Raw genomic sequence first — 19,131 nt, forward strand, 5'->3', positions numbered from 1 at the left:
CTTGCAGTGCAAGGGACTCTCAAGAGTCTTCTCCAACACCACAGTTCAAGCTCTCTGTCCCCGACTCCCCAAAACGTAAGCTCTTGTGGACAGTTCAGGTCCTGCAGTTAACAGCGCCTGGCCCAGAGGGGGCCAATCCAACCCTCACCCTCCTGCCTGTTTCAACCTCCACGCAGAGCCTCTGGATTTCCAAGGCTGCCGTTTACCCCTGGTCTTTCCCTGCACTGGGAGGGGGGCCGGCCCGCCGGCTTCAGAGCTTGCTCGCGGTCTCACCCCCTAGAGGCCGTCCTCCCCACGGCCTGCCTCCCAGATAACAGCCGCGGGCAGTGCGACCGAACGGGCGCCCTGGGCTCTGACCCCGCGGGGCTGCAGGGCCCCCGAGCCCGGGAGCAGCTCCGCCTCCACAGGGCGGTGCTCAGCCGCGGCCCCGCCGGCCCTCCCAGCTGCCCGCGGCGAAGCGCTTCCCCCGGGCGTCTCGGGAAGAGGGCCGCCCCGGGCGAGCACAGAGGCCGCGGTCGGCCAGGCCCCCGGCCCAGCGTGAGGGGCCCCCAGAGGCAGCCTCCGTCCCCGCAGCCCCCTGTAGCCTGGGAAGGGCCGTGGGGGAGGCCGAAGGCCGAGGGTTGAAGGGGCGCCCTGCCTCCGGCCTCTGGGACACCTTCTAGAGGAGGCGTCTCTGCGTCTGCACGGATTCCTGGGAGGTAGCTGGGGAAGACCGTGGAGGTGGGGGGAGAGGTGCAGGCGCAAAGGTCGGAAGTGAAAGAGGCAGGGCTGTGCAGGAAGGCACCCCGTTGAACTTCCTGGGTTCGAGAGGCTGTGTGTGTTAAGTAGGGGCCTTGGCCTTTAACCCAAAGTGATCCACAACAGGCCCTTGGCTGGGTGGTTAGATCTATGCTTTAGAGAGCCTGGGAGATACACTGGAACACAAAATAGAAGGGGCCACACATGTCAGGAAAACCAGTTAGGAGATTGCCGCAGTATTTAAGGAAAGAATGGAGTCCTGAACTAAGGAGGTGGGGGAAAGAGAATTTGGAAATGATGCGATGGTCAGTTCAGTTCAGTTCAGTCGCTCAGTTGTGTCCGACTCTTTGTGACCCCATGGACTGCAGCACGCCAGGCCTCCCGGTCCATCACCAACTCCCAGAGCTTGCTCAAACTCACGTCCATTGAGTCAGTGATACCATCCAAACTATCTCATCCTCTGTCGTCCCCTGCTCCTCCCGCCTTCAATCTTTCCCAGCATCAAGGTCTTTTCCAATGAGTCAGTTCTTAGCATCAGGCGGCCAAAGTACTTGGGGGTTCAGCTTCAACATCAGTCCTTCCAGTGAACACTCAGGACTGATCTCCTTTAGAGATGCAACAGTAATTGGAAGACAATACAGCACAGGGGGGCTGGAATCAGACTCCACTACAGGACTAAGATGACTCTCAGCATTCTGATTTGGAAACTAGGTCTGCTGTTTTCAAAGTGTGTTCCATAGATGTCTGCAGGGGTGGGGATCCCGAAGACCCTTTCAGAAGGACCAAAAGGTCACAACTATTTTCACAAAAAAATTACGATTACGACATTTGTCTTTTTCAACACATTACTGTTGGCTCTGATGATGCAAATGCAACGTCAGTTAAAACCACTGGTGCCCTAAAACAAATCAAGGCAGCAGCGGCAAACTCTACTAGCAGTCCTTGTATCACCACTCCCCGGGTCAAAAAAAAAGCCGGCGTGCGTACTGAAAAATGTCTATAATGAATAAATATAAAGAACAGTCTGATGGGTAATCCAGTATTGCAATCTGGAAGGAATGCTCTTCTATAGTTTCGCTTTGGCTAATACAGATAATAAGGAAATGGCAACCCACTCCAGTACTCTTGCCTGGAAAATCCCATGGACAGAGGAGCCTGGTAGGCCTCAAAGAGTCGGACACGACCGAGCGACTTTACTTTAATGAAATGGTCGGGGGGGGAGTTTTATTCCTCTCTTATGTGAGAAACGCTGATTATCATTTAGCCACATTCATTGTTGTTTAACTTCAAATCAGCCCTATAACAATAAAAAGGTATTACCCTGACCAAAGTTAGAACTTGAGCAACAAGATATAAAGAAATCATTGGATGACTTAATAAATCAGGAGACAAATTTCCTACATGGAAGAATTCCAAATGAACCATGTAGGTACTTTACCCTGAAGGAGGGGGGCATAAGGACCTACTCCTTAGGTGTGGGCTGCATACCTACTTCCCAAGAGTAGGTACATAGTAGAGTGTGGGGGGCAACTTTACAGTGGGGAAGCCTGACAAACATGACCAGGTGATCAAGGTCAACATCAGCAGTTCATAAACCATGATGATCGCATGGAGCTTTGATATGATGTGATGAAAATGACACTTTACCTCTGTGATCATCTTCCTCCAAACCCATAAACATCTAACCATGAGAAAAACATCAGATAAATTCCCATAGAGACATCCTCCAACATACTTGATCAGCACTCCGAAAAACTGTCAAGATCATCAAGAACAAGAAGAGTCTGAGAAACAGTCACAGCCAAGAGGAACCATAGAAGACATGACTTCTAAACGTGAGGTGTGTATCCTGCCACAGTGAAAAGATATTAGGGTAAACTAAGGAAACCTGAATGAAACACAGACTTTAATTGTTCTTAACTTTGCATTATAATAATAATATAATGCATCAATGCACCACAGTAAAGTGAGATGTCAATAATAGGGGAAACTGCCATGGTGGGGGAGGGTGGAGGAAAGCAGAGGAGTTTATGGAAGCTCTGTTCTACCTGCTCAATTTTTCTGTAAAACTTTTCTAAAAGATAGTTTATTAATTTTAAAAATCCTAATATTAATTGGGAATAATTCTACCATCCATCACTCTAACCTTACAGAATTTAAGTTCTATAATGAGATATCCTATCCATAATTCAATTCAGTATTTACCACGCTCCTATCAAGCATGCCTCTGAACAGGTGGGTACTGGCTGTTAAAAAACAAAACAAAACAAAAGGCGGCTCACCACCTAGTTGAAGACAAAAGACATTTTAATTGGTAATTACTATCCTGAGAGGTGAGTATAACTGAAGAGCACAGAGGTATGGCATAGAAAAGGTGCAGAAGCAAAAAATAATTGGGCTGGGCCTAATTTTTTTTTTCCAAATCTCTCCTTCTAAGAATCTTCCCCCCCCCGCCTTTTTTTTTTCTTTTTGCTGAAAATGAAAGCACTGTAGAGGCAACAGTTTATTTACCATGGTGTTTTAACGTTGCGTGTACAATGGACAAAATATACTTTAGAAAATGCCAAAGTTTCTAAAACTGTTACAAGTATAAAGGAATTTCATACATTTCAAAGGAAGTGAATATTAAAACTGGGATAAGTAGAAAAAGTAGGGAGCTGAAAATGAACATATACAAATACAAAACAAAGATAACATATTGAAAGATGATACCTAAAATAGGTACCCAAAAAGACGAGTACAAGGACAAAACTTTGGGAAACAGCAGTTTTATAATCTGCATGTCTCTGAGTATAAACTGGTAAGGGGGGTGGATGGAGAGTGAAGACAGCACGTAGCAGCTGCTCTCTGACAGGTACACATGCAAGAGAGGGTCTCTTTTGTTGTCGTTGGTCAGTGGCCAAGTCGTGTCTGACTCTGCAACCCTATGGACCGAACCACACCAGGTTCTTCTGTTCTCCACTGACTCCAGGAGTTTGCTCAAATTAACGTCCATTGTGTATACGGAGGGTGTCTATACACATTATAAAATTTAATCTGAAACACGCCCTTGAAAGGGTCTGTTATCTCTTCTCCACAAAACTCAGGTTTACAGAGATTAAGATGACTTACAGCAGAGCAAGATTCCACACTCTGTCCACCTGAAAGGTAAGCCCTGTTCATTTTGGTCCCACCTGACCAGTGACCGGGTCCTGGTAATATGGCAGAATTCACCCTGTCCCTTTCCACACGAAGCAGTCTTAGGATTTTAATGTCTCCTCTACTAGGATTCCAGTGTTCACTTCATAGTCAACCGCATGGTCCACAGAACACTTCTAATTATGGTATCTCATTTACTAGTTTGCCCGGCGTTGGGCTTCCAAACTCCCGAGAGTGGTTTTCAGTGTCACTACCAAATTCACTCACGGAGGCCACCAGTTTTGCTTACGTTCCAGTCATAAGCTTGTTGGAAGGCCTCCCATTTCTTACCATCACGCTATTAGCTCCCTAAACTTTATACTGGAACAGCACAGCGTTTTGAGGTGACTACAAAAAGGAGCCAACTCCCCCCTCATCGAGAAAGCCATCATAAACCATCCTAAGTGGTATGAAGTTTCCTGGGCCGCTTCTGATTCAATGACACCTTTTGTGCACTAAGTCACTTCAGTCTTGTCCGACTCTGTGCGATCCTACGGACTGTAGCCCAAGAGGCTCCTCTGTCCGTGAGGACTTTCCAGGCAAGAAGACAGGAGCAGGCTGCCATTTTCTCCTCCAGGGCATCTTCCCGACCCAGGGATCGAACCCGCGTCTCTCATGTCTCCCGCACTGACAGGCGTGTTCTTTACCACTTAGCGCCACCTGGGAAGCCCGCGTCACCTTAGACAAGACCCTTATTTCCTCACGGGTAAATTTGGGAGGGAAACAAACAAATTATTTGCCGGCGTCCGGAGACTGTGGCGAGAAAACGGTGAAGGAGGGTTTTGCCTGAAGCGCAGGCGTGATTTCGAGGCCCCGCGAGCCGCGCGGCACAAAAGGCGCGGAGCCGAGAGCCCGGGGCCGCCGCCTCCCGGTGCATCTCGGGAAGGCCCCGGGCCGCGCCGCCGCGCCGGGGCTCCCGGCCTCCCCCGGTGGCTCCACTCGGGCCCGGGCAGACAGGCGAACACTGCCTGCCGGCGTCCGGCGCGAGCCGCCGCGGGGCCCAGGAAGCTTCCGCACGGCTCCTCCCGCTCCGGGGGTCTTTGTTCCCGCAGGACGTCCCCCACACTTTCTCGCCCCGCAAATCCGGGCTGCGGGAGGGTCCACGGTTGGTCCTACTTGGAGACACCCCGATCTTGGGGGCGCTCCGGGGCGGGACGTTAGCAGAGGCAGCGAAGGGAACCCCAAACCTGGATGCTAGGGGAAAAGGAGGGAAACACGCGCCGGACCGCCTCCTCGCCTGACCGCTCGGAGGCGGGCGGCGATCTCCCGCGCTGGCGGCTGGCGCGGGCTCCGCAGGGCGCGCTGGCGGCTGCAGCGGCGGGGCGGGGCGCGGCGGGCCGGCCCTGGGCCTGCACGTGGTGGAACCGCTGTCCCCGTCGGGCATGGCCCCCGGAGAGCCACCGTTCTCTTGGGGAAAGAGGCAATGCCACCCACCCTCGGCCCCGCTCCAGAGAGATGTCTACGCTTCCTCTTGAAGGGCTCCAGAACTGGAGATTGGGAGGAGAGAGGGACCGCGCGGCTCGGCGCGAGCGTTTTGTTTCCTGCGCTCGGACCACCTGAATGGGGAAGCTGCCAGGCAGCGGCTGGGTGACATGGGGTAGAGGGACCCACCCCCACGAAGAGTCGTGACCAAGTCCGCATAGCAGAGGGCAGGGGAAATAAGAGGGTTGATGCATACCTCGGCGGGCGCGCTGGAGCAAAGTGCAAGACAGGCATCCCTGAGAGTGGCCGTCGTGGGGCTCCAAGGGTCCCAGCAGGCCCGGGTGGGGCGCGCGGCGGTACACGCGGTCCCCGGCGCGCCGCGCTGTGTTTACATTCTGCAGCATCTCCACGTTGTGCCGCCATCCCCGCCTCCCATTGGCCAGCTCGCCAGGCGGCTCCAGGCTGTGCCGCCGTCCCCGTCTCTCATTGGCCAGCTCGCCAGGCGGCTCCACGCTGTGCCGCTGTCCCCGCCTCCCATTGGCCAGCTCGCCAGTCCCCGGCGCCGCGCCCCGCCCGCAGTGGGCGGGCCCTTTGGGTCCGCGAGTCTCCTCAGAAAACCCGGGTTCCTGGAGGCCTAGGCGGGACAGCCAACCTCCGCCACAGGATGGCCACTTCCTAGCCGCTCTGTGCCTCCTGCCCCCCACCCCCACCCCCGAGCCGCCTCCACAGGGCCATACGCCGGGGCCGGGGTCTGCGGCCTCACACCCCCGGCCTTCGAGAGTTGAGAGAGGAGGGAGGGAACAGAAACGTACTGGCGGGAGATGACGAAGTCGAGCGGCGGGGAGCAGGGCTGAGGCGGCGGTGGAGGAGCGGAGCCCTCTTGAAAGGCTCCCTCCTGCCGCCGGGCCGCGCGGGCAGGGGCAAGGCAGGGGGCCGCGGTGAGCCAGCCCTGCGGGCCCTCGAGCCCGGCGAGCGCGGACAGAGGCCAGGGCGCGGCGCTGCGCGCGCGGGTGGGCGGGCGGCGGGCGCGCGGGGGAGGGGAGCGCGCTGTCCGGAGGTGTCAGTCTGCGGCGCATGCGCGCGGGGCGGGCCCGGCCCGGCCTATATATTGGGTTGGCGCCGGCGCCAGCTGAGAGCCGAGCGGTAGCGGGTCTGGCGGTGAGGAGGTGCTGGGCGCAGGGCGGGATGCGGGAGGAAAGAAACCCCCCACCCCTTCCCCACTCCTCACCCCCGGGTCGATCCATCTCGCGGGCGGGAGCCTGGGGGGCAGGGAAAGCGGGCAGGGCTGAGAAGCAGGCGTCTGGGGACGCCGGGTTCCCGCGTTCCCCGTCCCTGTCAGGACCCTTGGCAGGGGACCTGGGAGGTGGCAGGGGATGGAGGGCTGCCCCTAAGCGGGAGGCCCGCGGAGCAGCCCCTCATTCTTGGGGCTTCTCTGTGCCGCCCCCATTGGGGGAGCTATCCCCTCAGGAAAGAAGGTTGAGGGTCAGGGTCTCCTTCACGGGGAGAAAAGTTCCCAGAGCCGACCGGTTTCCCCACACCACCACGGTTCCCCCCCCCACCCCGACCCCCACTTTTTAAATGGAACTGCCTTTTCTTCGTCCTCATCTCCCATCTGGAGTCGGGGTCGCAGTGCCCCTCCAGGCGGTGGGCAGGGGCCGGCAGGGCCGGGAAGGAGGGAAAGGAGACTGAAGGACGTGACACAAGTTCCCTCCGCCCCCTGCTCCCCCGCCACCGCCGCTCTCCAAATTGGCGCGGAACCGGCTTCTCCTCAGCGTCTCGCCTCCACAACCCCCCTCTCCCCGCGATTTGTGCAGGGTGGGAGGTGGGGGAAAGTGGGGGCGCTGCCCAGGCCCCGCTCAGGGTTGGGGGTGGGGGTCCGGGGGAGAGGGGTACAGGACGCAGAAAAGATCCCATCTGCTTCCCTGCGCGTCCTGAGGGAGCTTTGCAAAATGTTTTTGAAGACACTCCCGTCCGGGCTGTACCTTGAGTTGAGGGAATACAGGCATGTGTCTAATAAATCATGCGCTAATATAGTGCAGAAGTCAACGCGGTAAAATGGCTCGGGTCATCTGAGGAACCTAGGTGTAAACCTCTGACTGGACTTGGAGAGTATGAATGACCACGTATTTGACTCTGGTTTTTCCCTCCCCGCCCCCAGAGGTTTCCTTCAAGTGAAAGAAGAGAATGTCAAGACGCAGGTAACATTCTTTATCTTGGAAATATGCTTCAAAATTAGTTGCTGCCTTTGAGATTAATCACTTTCTAATTAAACTTCCTTCTTAAAAACTCTATAGTAGCCGTTTACAAGCTAAACAGCAGCCCCAGGCCAGTCAGACGGATTCCCCGCAAGAAGCCCAAGTAATTCAGGCCAAGAAGAGGAAAACGGCCCAAGTGAGTTAAGGAGGGGAAGAGAGGAGAAAGAAAATTCCTTGCTGGGACCTTAGTGTAACCATGACGTTTTTATTTTCCAGGATGTCAAAAAAAGAAAAGAGGAGGTCACCAAGAAACAACAGTATGAAATTAGGGTAATGCAGAACTGGGTTGGGTTTGGGGGACACAAATGCGGGACAGAAAAAAAATTGTGTTATTGTTTTGCGGTAGGAAGATTCCTCTGACACTTTTAATGCCCCTAGGGGTCAGCAGGAAGGCGCTTGTCTTTGGGTGGTTTTTATGTCCCTGAATCCTACTACAGCTGCAGAGTAAGTTTGCCTTGACGCAGCTGGTTCCTCTTTGTAAATCCCTCCCTCCAGGAGCTGCCTGGTGCACCAGGGCCCGCCTAATCTGTCCAATGCAGTGCTCTTTGTTCCCTCTCTGACTATAGTGGAGGGTCCTAATAGCTGCTCCTAGGGCATAAATAGGATGTAAAGTCGGTGACACACTGGCACCCAGCCCTTTGCTATCTACTCTGCCTATGTGTTGTAGAGAAAACACTGTAGAAATAGTGGTTCTCTTTGAAGCCCTCATTGACTGGAGAAAGGGCCCTTTAGATATTTAAGTAATTGTACATTCAAGGTTTTGCCTTCGTGTATTCTAAAGTTTAAGGCCTGAAACAGGCCTTAAAGGAGTGGAGAGGGTGGGGAAGTGCCCTGGACACTATTGCTAAATATAGAGGAAGAATTTTACAATATTGAAAGTGCTATTTGACTACTGATGCATTTTGTTGTTCTTTCTACTCTCCCTCAATACCTAATGTCTTGTATTTCCAGAACTATAATTTGTTGTCTAAAACATCCTACCTGTTACTATTTATGAACAGTGATATGAGTTACAGGACTAACTATTAAATATGAATGTCAGCTTAAATTAACTAGACTGTCAGCACTGTTAGCTAATGATGGTGTTTGGGGGAAACTATAGACTGTTTAGAAGTATTAGCTTTCATTTAGAAAAGATCTCAGACAAAAGCTGGTTTCTTACTGTATAAATATATTCTTGTTTTTTAAATGACAGAATTGTTGGCCACCTGTATTATCCGGGGGGATCAGTCCTTGCATTATCATTGAAACACCCCACAAAGAAATAGGAACAAGTGACTTCTCCAGATTCACAAATTATAGATTTAAAAATCTTTTTATTAATCCTTCACCTTTACCTGATTTAAGGTAAGAAAAATTTCAGTAATTTAATGTCAAAGATTAAAATTTACTGATGTAATACATGGTGCTATTTTGACTTATTTTTTGCCTTCACTATAAGATAGAAACTTGTAAAAACTGCTTTTTTAAAAACTAGTCTTTAAGCATGTTTTCTGGCAGTAGTGCTATTGCAGATGACATAGGTATTTAAAACATTGATTGTATAACATTATTTTCATTTGCTTGCTGAAGACTGTAAGCCTTATCAGAACTGAATCACCTTTTTAATAGAGTTTAAGTAATTTATGTACATTGTTAAGCTGGAAGTATTTTAACATGTACAGCATTTTGATTTGATAGATTAGCTCCTCTTATTTCTTACCAAGATTAGTTATTAAGGTCTATACTTTTTTATAGTTAATGAATGACTAAGAGGTACAGCTTATATAAAATGTGTAGTAATTTATATTTGGCTTTAATAAGCAAATTAATGGACTCAAATGTTTAAACTCACCCATCTTCCTTTTGTCCTGTCCCACCTAACTCCTACAGCAAAGTACTGACAGTCTGTTTGGAGGTGATTGAGACTGTGTCTACTGGGATCATACGTTCTAAATATTTACTTTTTTAGTATTGTTCTCGAGAAGACATGGTTATCTTAAATCGGTGCCTTTGTAAAATATAAGTAAATGGGGACTAGAAGGCATTCTTGAAATCTGTCAATTTATTTATTTATTTATTTATTTTGTTTTTTGTCATACGTTGATATGAATCAGCCATAGATTTACACGTATTCCCCATCCCGATCCCCCCTCCCACCTCCCGAAATCTGTCAATTTAGATTATCATAGTTCAAGTTCTTTGTATAATTTCACGTTAAAGAAATGGTTTCTTAAAGTAGCAGTTTTTCCTAATTTAAGAGTTATTCCTTCCAAATTCTAATTCAGTGTTTGGAAGTTGAGTTTACTCAATGTGAAACAGGTAGCTGTATATTATGTAGATCAGACAATATTTTTCGCTTTTCCATAGCTGGGGATGTTCACAAGATGTTTGGCTAAACATGTTAAAAAAAGAGACCAGATATGTTCACGACAAACATTTTGAAGTTCTGCATTCTGAGTTGGAACCACAGATGAGGTCAATACTTCTAGACTGGCTTTTAGAGGTATGTTCTAGCAGTACAAATTTCTTTTTTCTCTGTATGACGGGAAAGTATTTAAACATAATATGCTTTTCCATGTGCCCTCATGGTATATTACCTATTGCCAGGAGCCTTTTTGTTGTTGTTGTTTAGTACTTATTTGGCTGTACTGGGTCTTAGTTTTGGCATGTAGATCTTCAGTTGCAGTATGTGAACTCTTAGTTGCAGCATGTGGGACCTAGTTCCCTCAAATCCCTGCATTAGGAGCACAGAGTCTTAGCCATTGGACCACCAGGAAAGACCCCAGGAGGCATTTTTTGGGTGCTGTTCACCAGCAGATGATACCAAATGATAAGAGTAAAATCTTGACACAGCCACTATATCCCACATAAGCCAAACGCAATTTAGAAATCCTGGTATCTGGGTATTGCTGTGTACTAGGCACTGTTCTAGGTGCCAAGGATACTCGAGATGAACAGAATTTGACAAGATTTTGCATTCTGCCGTGCAAAGTGAAGAACCAGGACTAGGCTTCAGGACCCTCAGAAGTCCTCCGTCACCAAAATCAAATTATGATTTGGAATCCTAATTTCTATATCCTAAATGATAAGGAGGTTTTGAATATCCAGTAGCCCTAAGCCCTCAAGGCTCCATGTAACTTTTATTATATCCCTCTGTTCCTTTCAGAAATAAACTGTACCAGTAAAGAAATAATTAGTGATCCAGAAGTCCCTAAAAAATCTGTGCCAGAATGTCTGCTCTCGTTTAGGCACCATATCCTTTCTGGATAATAATTCTGAAAGAATCTCAAATTATTATTGAGAAAATGATTACCTGTATTGATAACAAACTGATTTTCCCACAATCCTTGGATACTTGCTCTGTAATTTCCCTGTTTTGTATAGAGACAGTGAACTTTAAGGGGGAAGTACCACATGGCAGAATAGATCCCAGGAGCTATCAGAAAAGTTCTTATGAATACAAAATATTGTCCTTCTGAATCCAGTCATCTTATTCCTTATTCTGACTAGAAGGGAAGATTATATTTCAATCATATGTGTACAAAACTGTAGTTGATTACTGACTTTTTCTGAATGTCTAGTGATCATGAATGCAACTTTTCAGCATAATTATGTTGATTTTATTTTTCCTTTTTATGTTAAATTGATTTTTATTCAGTGGCTGTATATCAAATTTATCCCTATTTTCCCTTAAATATATGATTACATATACAAAACCAAATAGAATATATAGTAAGTCAAATCCAGCAGAGCACTAATCTCTACTTTGTCTGACTATAGTCTTTCAGTCTAGGAATGCAAAAATGGTTCAACATTTGAAACTCTATTTATAGTTTAAGGAAGAAAAATCATAAGGTTATATATCATGGATGTAAAAGGTGTTTTTTTAAATTCAATATACATTCCTGATTTTAAAATGTGTAATAAGCTAGGAATAAATTTCCTTAACACATTAAATGTTTATTAGTAACACATTGATGTCTATCCCTCTGTTTCCTCCCTGCTTCATGAAATTATTTTGAGAATTAAAAGCTTTCCCTATATTGTGGAAATGACAGATACTACTTATTAGTAATAGTAATAGTGTAACATTAGGGGAACTCCCATTACAGTCAGAAACAAGGAATACAATAAAAATTTTGACCATCACCAGTGTTATCCATTCAGTTTTCTTCTTTAGTTCTTAAATGAGGTAAGAACATTGAAGAAACACAGTTGTCATTTTGTAGTTAAATGTATATCTAAAATAATGAAAGGAATCACTTGGAACTATCAGAAGACAAACTAAGGATCATGAAAACACCCACCCATTTATCATCAATAAAAATTAAAAAGTTAATAGGAAAAAGTTCTCATCCATAGTTAGCAAAATGAACCTGGGAATAAACACATTAAATCCATGTGGAAAAAACCTATGAAACTAATTAAGAGTCAGTGAGGATGGTAATAGATTAATTTATTCTATTAGCACATGTTACTTTTTCCTGCATTTGTGATTTGGTATCCTAAAAAAGTTGGGCTTCAGAAAACTGTTCTTTAGTATGCTAAGAGGAACTTTGTAATTTGGAGAAATTAATGGAATAATATTTAATGTTTGGATTCTTCTCTAGGTATGTGAAGTATACACACTTCATAGGGAAACATTTTATCTTGCACAAGACTTTTTTGATAGATTTATGTTGACACAAAAGGATATAAATAAAAATATGCTTCAACTGATTGGAATTACCTCATTATTCATTGCTTCCAAACTTGAGGTAAGCTCTCTAGATGTATTTACCCCAAACTCTTAAATTATAAGTCTCTGGTTTGATTCTGGAACTAGAATCTAGATGAAATGTTCCATGACTCACTGTGCCAAACAAAACCACCAATGCTGTCTCTATATACCTAGTTATGGTGCTTGGATTCAATAGAATGGTCTTTGAGACCTACTTAACCAATCAAATGCAATAAATGCTATCTTGGGTTAGAATAATGATCTATATCCAGCCTAATATTTCTGTATCTGATAACAGTGCCAGGATAGAAGGAAATAACTTTTCTGCCTGAAATCTTTTTTCACATAGTTTCAATCTACTTTTCTTAAATTCAACACAGATCATTAGTAACTTCATCTGATGTTTTCAAAGCCTGTACAGTTTTGAGTACAGGAGGGACTGAACCATGCATTAATTTCCTGAAGTGTATTTTTCTTCCACATTTTTGTCTTTTGACGTTTACGGGCTATCCCCAAATTTTATAAGTTTCTATTCAGTATCTCCTTACCTGAAATAATACTTTATGTTTCAAATATTTTTCTAGACTGAATCTTGATCTTTAGCCTGTTCTCACCTGTGGTAGGCATCTCTTCTACTCCTCTCATCATTCTGGTTCTTGTTCTCTGAATTAAGACAGATCAACAAACTGCACAAATTATTGTTTGACTAACCATACTTTTGTACTAGGGTAAGGTTAACATTTTCATTTTCTAGACTTTGTTGAGTATCCTGTTTTAGTCTTGTATACCAAGCAGTCCTAAAACAAGTTTGGCTTTTTGTTTTAACCAGTCACTGAAATCACTGGTTAAAATACTCCTAATTGTTTATTAACTAAGATTTTAAATCACTTCTATAAAAATGTTTCAGTCAATACAAGTTGGCTAATTTAGATACCTAGATGTGAAAAATATTAAATGTAAGGTTGCTTTGGCTGCCACAGAATTATTTTATAAAAATTTATAATCACTTTGTGATGCTGTCTTTTAAAAACAAAGCCAAGATGTGGTTTGTATATGTGGTTTGTTTTAGTCTCAGTCTCAGCTGTGCTTGATATTAATTAAATCCATTTTAAAGGAAATCTACGCTCCTAAGCTCCAAGAGTTTGCTTATGTCACTGATGGTGCTTGCAGTGAAGAGGATATCTTAAGTATGGAACTTGCTATATTAAAGGTAATAGTATCTTTATTATTTCTACTTGCAATTTAGTAACTATAGTTTACTAAATCTTAAAGACTACAATGTAAGTAGTGAAAACTGAGGTTTTAGTATTAGGATCCAATTCTAAGATGGGAGGGGAATTTTCTTAACCTGTAAACTATTTTTCTGCATCTTTCAAATTTTCCTATATTGAGAATATTTGTTAAAGTGTTTAACAACACTTAAAACTTAAAAAAGAGGTAGTTAGCACAGTATGTGTACTAAATGAATTTCAACAATGATTTTCAAATCTTAGTTGTTTTTCCACTTCCAGCAGATAGAGAATGAGAAATATTTCACTGCTTTTTTCTTCTTCTCTATATGTATGGCAAGGGCTATTAATAGAAGGGTAGAGGAGAGAAGTATAAAGGTATTTAATTGGGCCTTGAATTAGAAATTAAAGGGTGAATGTTAGCTACTAGAAAGTATGCTATGAAATCTGAGCATCATGGCTTTATAAATAGGACACAGAGAACACAATATGACTTTCATTTGTAAGTTATCTATAAACTATATGCAGTAAAATATAAATTAAAAACTTGTAAAATATTTATAAACATTCAGATTGATAGCTCTGTTAGAATGTGATCTTGTTGGCATGCTGATACTGTTCTTTTTAAAAAAATTTTTATTGAAGTATAGTTGATTTTCAGTGTTGTTAGTTTTAGCTGTATAGCAAAGATGATTCAGCTTATATATATATATATACATATATTATTTTTCAGATTTTTTACCATTATAGGTTATTATATTTAGTATAGTTCTGATATGTTCTAATAATAAAGTTATCTAGATTCAGACTTCAAGTATAATGTATGCATGCATGTATGCTAAGTCACTTTAGTCATGTCTAACTCTTTGCAACCCTATGGACTGTAGCCCGCCAGGCTCCTCTGTCCATGAGATTCTCCAGGCAAGAATACTGGAGTGGGTTACCATGCCCTCCTCCAAGGGATCTTCCCAACCCAGGTCTCTTGCATCTCCTGCATTGGCAGGTGGATTCTTTACCACTAGCACCACCTGGGAAGCCTGAAGTATACTATAAGGATATATAAAGAGAAGATGGAATTCTCTGGGTGGTCCTACAGGGATTAAGACTCTCTGTTCTATCCTAATTTTTGTAGACTTATAAATGGTAAAGTCCCAGGGCTTCGTGGAGGGAAAGATATCATAAATTAGGATTTGGCTTTTTTATTTTTATAACTTTTACATTTTGAATAGAAGCCACTAGAGATCATAGAAAGAAAGAAAAAGTGTAGAATCAGTTCTTGGAAGATTTAAATGGAATTAGCTGTGGAGTCATTGAATACAATTAAAAGGGCAGTTTCAATAAAGTAGAGAACACTTTTGGAAGAGAAGGGGCTGCAGGAAATGAGAAAAATAGCAATGAAAAATAGGCCCAATGAACTTTGTAAATAAAGATAACTAGAGTATAATAAAGGGGTCTATATCAATAATAGACTAAAACACAAGCCACTTTAGATGGTGAGATACCTATAAATATTTTCATTAAAATAAGAAGAAATAAGCCTAAAGCAGAAAGTTTCTTAAAACAGCTATTTAAGGAACTACCCATATAATGTGGTGTGTATATATAACTACACTTATTAACAGGCATTTTAATTTCATTAACAGGCTTTAAAATGGGAACTTTGTCCTGTAACGGTCATCTCCTGGCTCAATCTTTTCCTCCAAGTTGATGCTCTTAAAGATGCTCCTAAAGTTCTTCTACCTCAGTATTCTCAGGAAAAGTTCATTCAAATTGCTCAGGTATTGATATTTTTATTGTATATATGCTAATGTTATTAATTACAGGTTTTGTTTAGTATATTTCTTTAGTGTTAAATAGGCTGTACAACCAAATGACAGCATACTGAATTAAATTCACTCCTTAACTGACTAGAACAAAGCTCCTGATGCATAAAATTCTGTCCCAGTATTTACATTGCTAACTGAAACTTCTAGAAAAGTTTTTAAACTTGAGTTTAAATATATCATGAGCACTCTTCACTAGGAGTATGAATGAGATAGACAGTTAAATACCTCTTTTTGATTTTTAACACAGAAAGGTATTTTTCGGCCAGTTGTTTTAGGTTTTAAATGGTATAAAATCATTGCAATATAATTATCTTACCATCTTAAATCTGAATACATATGGAACCTATTTTACATATTGGAATTAAAATCACCTAATTTAGTTATAACATTTAAAAATTTTAAGTTTAAACTTTCCTAGGCCAGTGTGTAACAAATATTCTAAGAAAGTACAGGAGGAGGGTACTATTCTTTCCTGCCTGCTTCTCATAAGTAGAATAATCAGAACTATAAAGGTCTGACTTCAACTTAAAGACCCTTTCTAGGCCAAAACTCTCTAGCAGCTCCCTTTTTAAAAACATGAGGGAAAGATATTCCTTATTTCATATTTTTTGTGTTCTGAAATACCGGAATTCCACAGAAAAGTAATACTTTCTCACTTAATATTTGTAAATTCTGTTTCCTGTATCCAGAACATTCTCCACCCCCCAGTCTCTCTGGCTGCCTCCTGTGTTAGGGCTGATTTAAGCAGAGTCTTCCCTACTCTGGATCAGGGCACTTCCTAATAGGATATGCATGCTACATTGTAACAGTCCTTTACTTGTCTGTTAACAAGACTGGAACTTCCTTTGGATGGCAGTTTACTTCTCTTTGGATCCCTGCAATTTTAGCAATTCTTGGCATATGGTCCACATCGTAAGCACTCTAAAATGCTAGCTGACTAATGACATGTAGTACTCATTCTTTCCTAAATTCTTGCACTTTTTCCTCTGTTAGCTTTTAGATCTGTGTATTTTAGCCATCGATTCATTAGAGTTCCAGTACAGAATACTGGCTGCTGCTGCCTTGTGCCACTTTACCTCTATTGAAGTGGTTAAGAAAGCCTCAGGTAAGACCGTGTATTTTGTTCTTTCCTTACACATTTACAACTCTTGAAGGGTCTATTTATGAACTTAGCATCCTGCTACACAAGACTTTAAAATTTTAATGAAAAAAAGCAGTTTAACAATTATCTTCCCTTCTATTATAAGTAGTTTCTAATCCAGTGTATATCCACAAATAAAAATTAAGGTTGGGACTTCCCTCGTGGTCCAGTGGCTAAGATTCCACGTTCCTGATGCAGGGGCCCAGGTGCCTCCCTGGTCAGGGATCTAGATCCCACATGCTGCAACTAAGACCCGGGGCAGCCAAATAAGTATTTTCTTTAAAAATGAAGTCAAATGGAATTTAAATCCATTTGAAGTTAGTCAGTGTGATTATAGCTCTGCCTTAAGTTTTTGGTTTTTGACAGTTTCAATTCCCTATGTAGCATGTACTGGCTAAAAAGCTCTAAGTCTTTTTCTCCCTCAAAATAGTCACATTATAAACAGTTTGAGAGGAATCACCTGTTTTGACTTGCTAAACTTATTGATTTTGGTTTATTTTATGTGCTTGTTTTGGTTTCCTTTTTACATGAGTTTTTAATTATCTTTAAATTTTCAAGCACAAGCAAATACAGTAATCATGTTTCTGATATAACAGAAACATGTATGTATTTTTCTAATGATACATGTTATTTTTCTAACTTTTCTTTATCTAGGTTTGGAATGGGACAACATTTCTGAATGTGTAGACTGGATGGTACCTTTTGTCAGTGTAGTAAAAAGTACTAGCCCAGCGAAGCTTAAGATTTTTAAGAAGATTTCTATGGAAGACAGACACAACATACAGACACATACAAATTATCTGGCTATGCTGGTATGTTTCTTGTATTTTTTGGTCTATTTGATAAGGCACTGAAACTGACAGTAAGGATACTAATGGAGTAATATTTGAGGCAGTTATATAAGATAGTGAGGGGATAGAAAGTTCCAGTGAGGACACTGATTTCAAATTTAGAAAACCTAATAAAAATTAACTTTGAAGTCAAATCAAGATTTGACTTAAGTGTCTCAAGATTAATACCAGTACTCCAGGTAGAGTTTAAAAATACAAGTTGCAGGCAGTTAATATCATTGAACCTCTAGAATATGACTACTCACAGTTGTAAAGACATAAAGAGACCATTATATTAAGCCTAAGAGTCTGGTCTGACTTTGTTTTATCATGTCAATGTTTCATCTTAGCTGTTAATCTCTGCATGATTTCTTCACATGTATAGGATGAAGTAAATTATGTAAACACCTTCAGGAAGGAGGGACAGTTGTCACCAGTGTGCAATGGAGGCATTATGACACCACCGAAGAGCACTGAAAAACCACCAGGAAAACACTAAGAAAGTTAACTGAGCAAACAACTTGGAACTGATGAAGTGCTGCACAGCATTTCACGGAACTTAAGTTTTACAGGAAAATAGTGCTGTGACTGTCCTGCCAATTCAGAAGTTTCACTGCCATTCTTTGATTTAAAAACCACTTAAAATTGGCACTAAGGAGGAAATGTATTTAATTCCCATGTTAGCTGTTTAAAGAAACAGCAGTACTTGTTTACAAAGATGACTTCATTCCCAATACTGGCTGGATAAAAGCCAGCCACGATTTATGCCATAACAAGTCTTTTGACCCAGTGTTGCTATGTTTATCTTGATAAACTAGGAATTTCATCATTGGAATTTTCAACTAGATAACTGTTACCTTAAAGGGTATATTAAATGATACAGTACTTTGAATCTAGTTTTTAGATTCTCAAAATTTATAAACTCTTAACTAGTGCAATTTGGTTCTTGAAAATAAAATTTAAACTTGTTTACAAAGGTTTAGTTTTTTAATAAGGTGACTAATTTATCTATAGCTGCTGTAGCAAGCAAGCTATTATAAAACTTGAATTTTTAAAAAATGGTGAACTTTCATCTTTTTGACTATTTTTATTTGCCTTGCTATATAAAACATTTTTAACCAGTAAAGCTTAGATGAACATGGTGTTTAAACTGTACTCTGAACAGTGGGAATACCAAAGAAATTATAAACAAGATAAAACCTGTGGCTCCTACTTGGGGCTTTGACATAAAGGTTGCTTTATAATAATTCTTTGTACATCACAATTGGGGCGAAAAACTTAAGTACCCTTTCAAACTATTTATATGACAAAGTCACTTTATTACTCTAAAAAAAATCTTTAGAGTTATCTTAATTTAGTGTGACTAAGGCTTTATTTATATTTACAAAACTGCTAAGGTCCTTTTTAAATTCTTACATTATGAGTTAAGGACAGTGTCAAAGTGATAAAGCTTAACACTTGACCTAAACTTCTATTTTCTTAAGGCAGAAAAGCAGTAAATGTATACTGACTCCTAGAAATCTATTTATTTTTTAAAAAAAGCAACAAAACCTTGACATAAGAACTTACTGTATATAGCTACTCCTACATAAATACTAGTTTTTTTAAAAATGAAATGTCAGCCTCAAAAGTAGATTAGAAAATTATCCTAGATTTACTAGTTTATTGTTATTGAACATGTGACTCTTTCCTTTGAAGAAATTATAAATTTAAGCTATTGATATGGTATGAAGTCTTCTGTATAGTTTTCATTTTTAAACTAATATGTTTCAGTATTCTGTCTGAAAAGAAAACGCCACTAAATATGTACA

At 42.5% G+C, this 19,131-nt stretch overlaps 2 protein-coding genes across 5 annotated transcripts in view; one reads left to right on the forward strand and one right to left on the reverse strand.

Moving 5' to 3' along the window:
- Positions 1 to 6,494, reverse strand: part of LOC122679044 (translation initiation factor IF-2-like) — a 38,368-nt gene extending 31,874 nt beyond the window's left edge. For both annotated transcript variants that reach the window (XM_043879294.1, XM_043879295.1), the window contains exon 1: positions 5,594 to 6,494. In XM_043879294.1, coding sequence (XP_043735229.1) covers positions 5,594 to 6,413 — 820 coding nt within the window. In that variant the 5' untranslated portion in view covers positions 6,414 to 6,494. The remainder of the gene's footprint in view (positions 1 to 5,593) is intronic.
- Positions 6,159 to 18,852, forward strand: CCNE2 (cyclin E2). Of its 3 annotated transcripts, none has more exons than XM_043879292.1 (12): positions 6,159 to 6,275; positions 7,496 to 7,535; positions 7,632 to 7,728; positions 7,809 to 7,862; positions 8,788 to 8,939; positions 9,942 to 10,077; positions 12,185 to 12,331; positions 13,409 to 13,504; positions 15,167 to 15,301; positions 16,343 to 16,454; positions 17,145 to 17,302; positions 17,706 to 18,852. In XM_043879292.1, the coding sequence occupies exons 2-12, from the start codon at positions 7,522 to 7,524 to the stop codon at positions 17,817 to 17,819; spliced, it is 1,215 nt and encodes a 404-aa protein (XP_043735227.1). In that variant the 5' UTR covers positions 6,159 to 6,275; positions 7,496 to 7,521; the 3' UTR covers positions 17,820 to 18,852. The 3 variants fall into 3 exon arrangements, with proteins under 3 accessions (XP_043735227.1, XP_043735226.1, XP_043735228.1); XM_043879291.1 differs by lacking the exon at positions 6,159 to 6,275 and adding an exon at positions 6,405 to 6,495; XM_043879293.1 differs by lacking the exons at positions 6,159 to 6,275; positions 12,185 to 12,331 and adding an exon at positions 6,405 to 6,495.
- The last annotated feature ends 279 nt before the right edge of the window (positions 18,853 to 19,131 follow it).

The sequence above is a fragment of the Cervus elaphus genome, chromosome 21, assembly GCF_910594005.1.
Source record: "Cervus elaphus chromosome 21, mCerEla1.1, whole genome shotgun sequence".
Classification (NCBI taxonomy): Eukaryota; Metazoa; Chordata; class Mammalia; order Artiodactyla; family Cervidae; genus Cervus; species Cervus elaphus.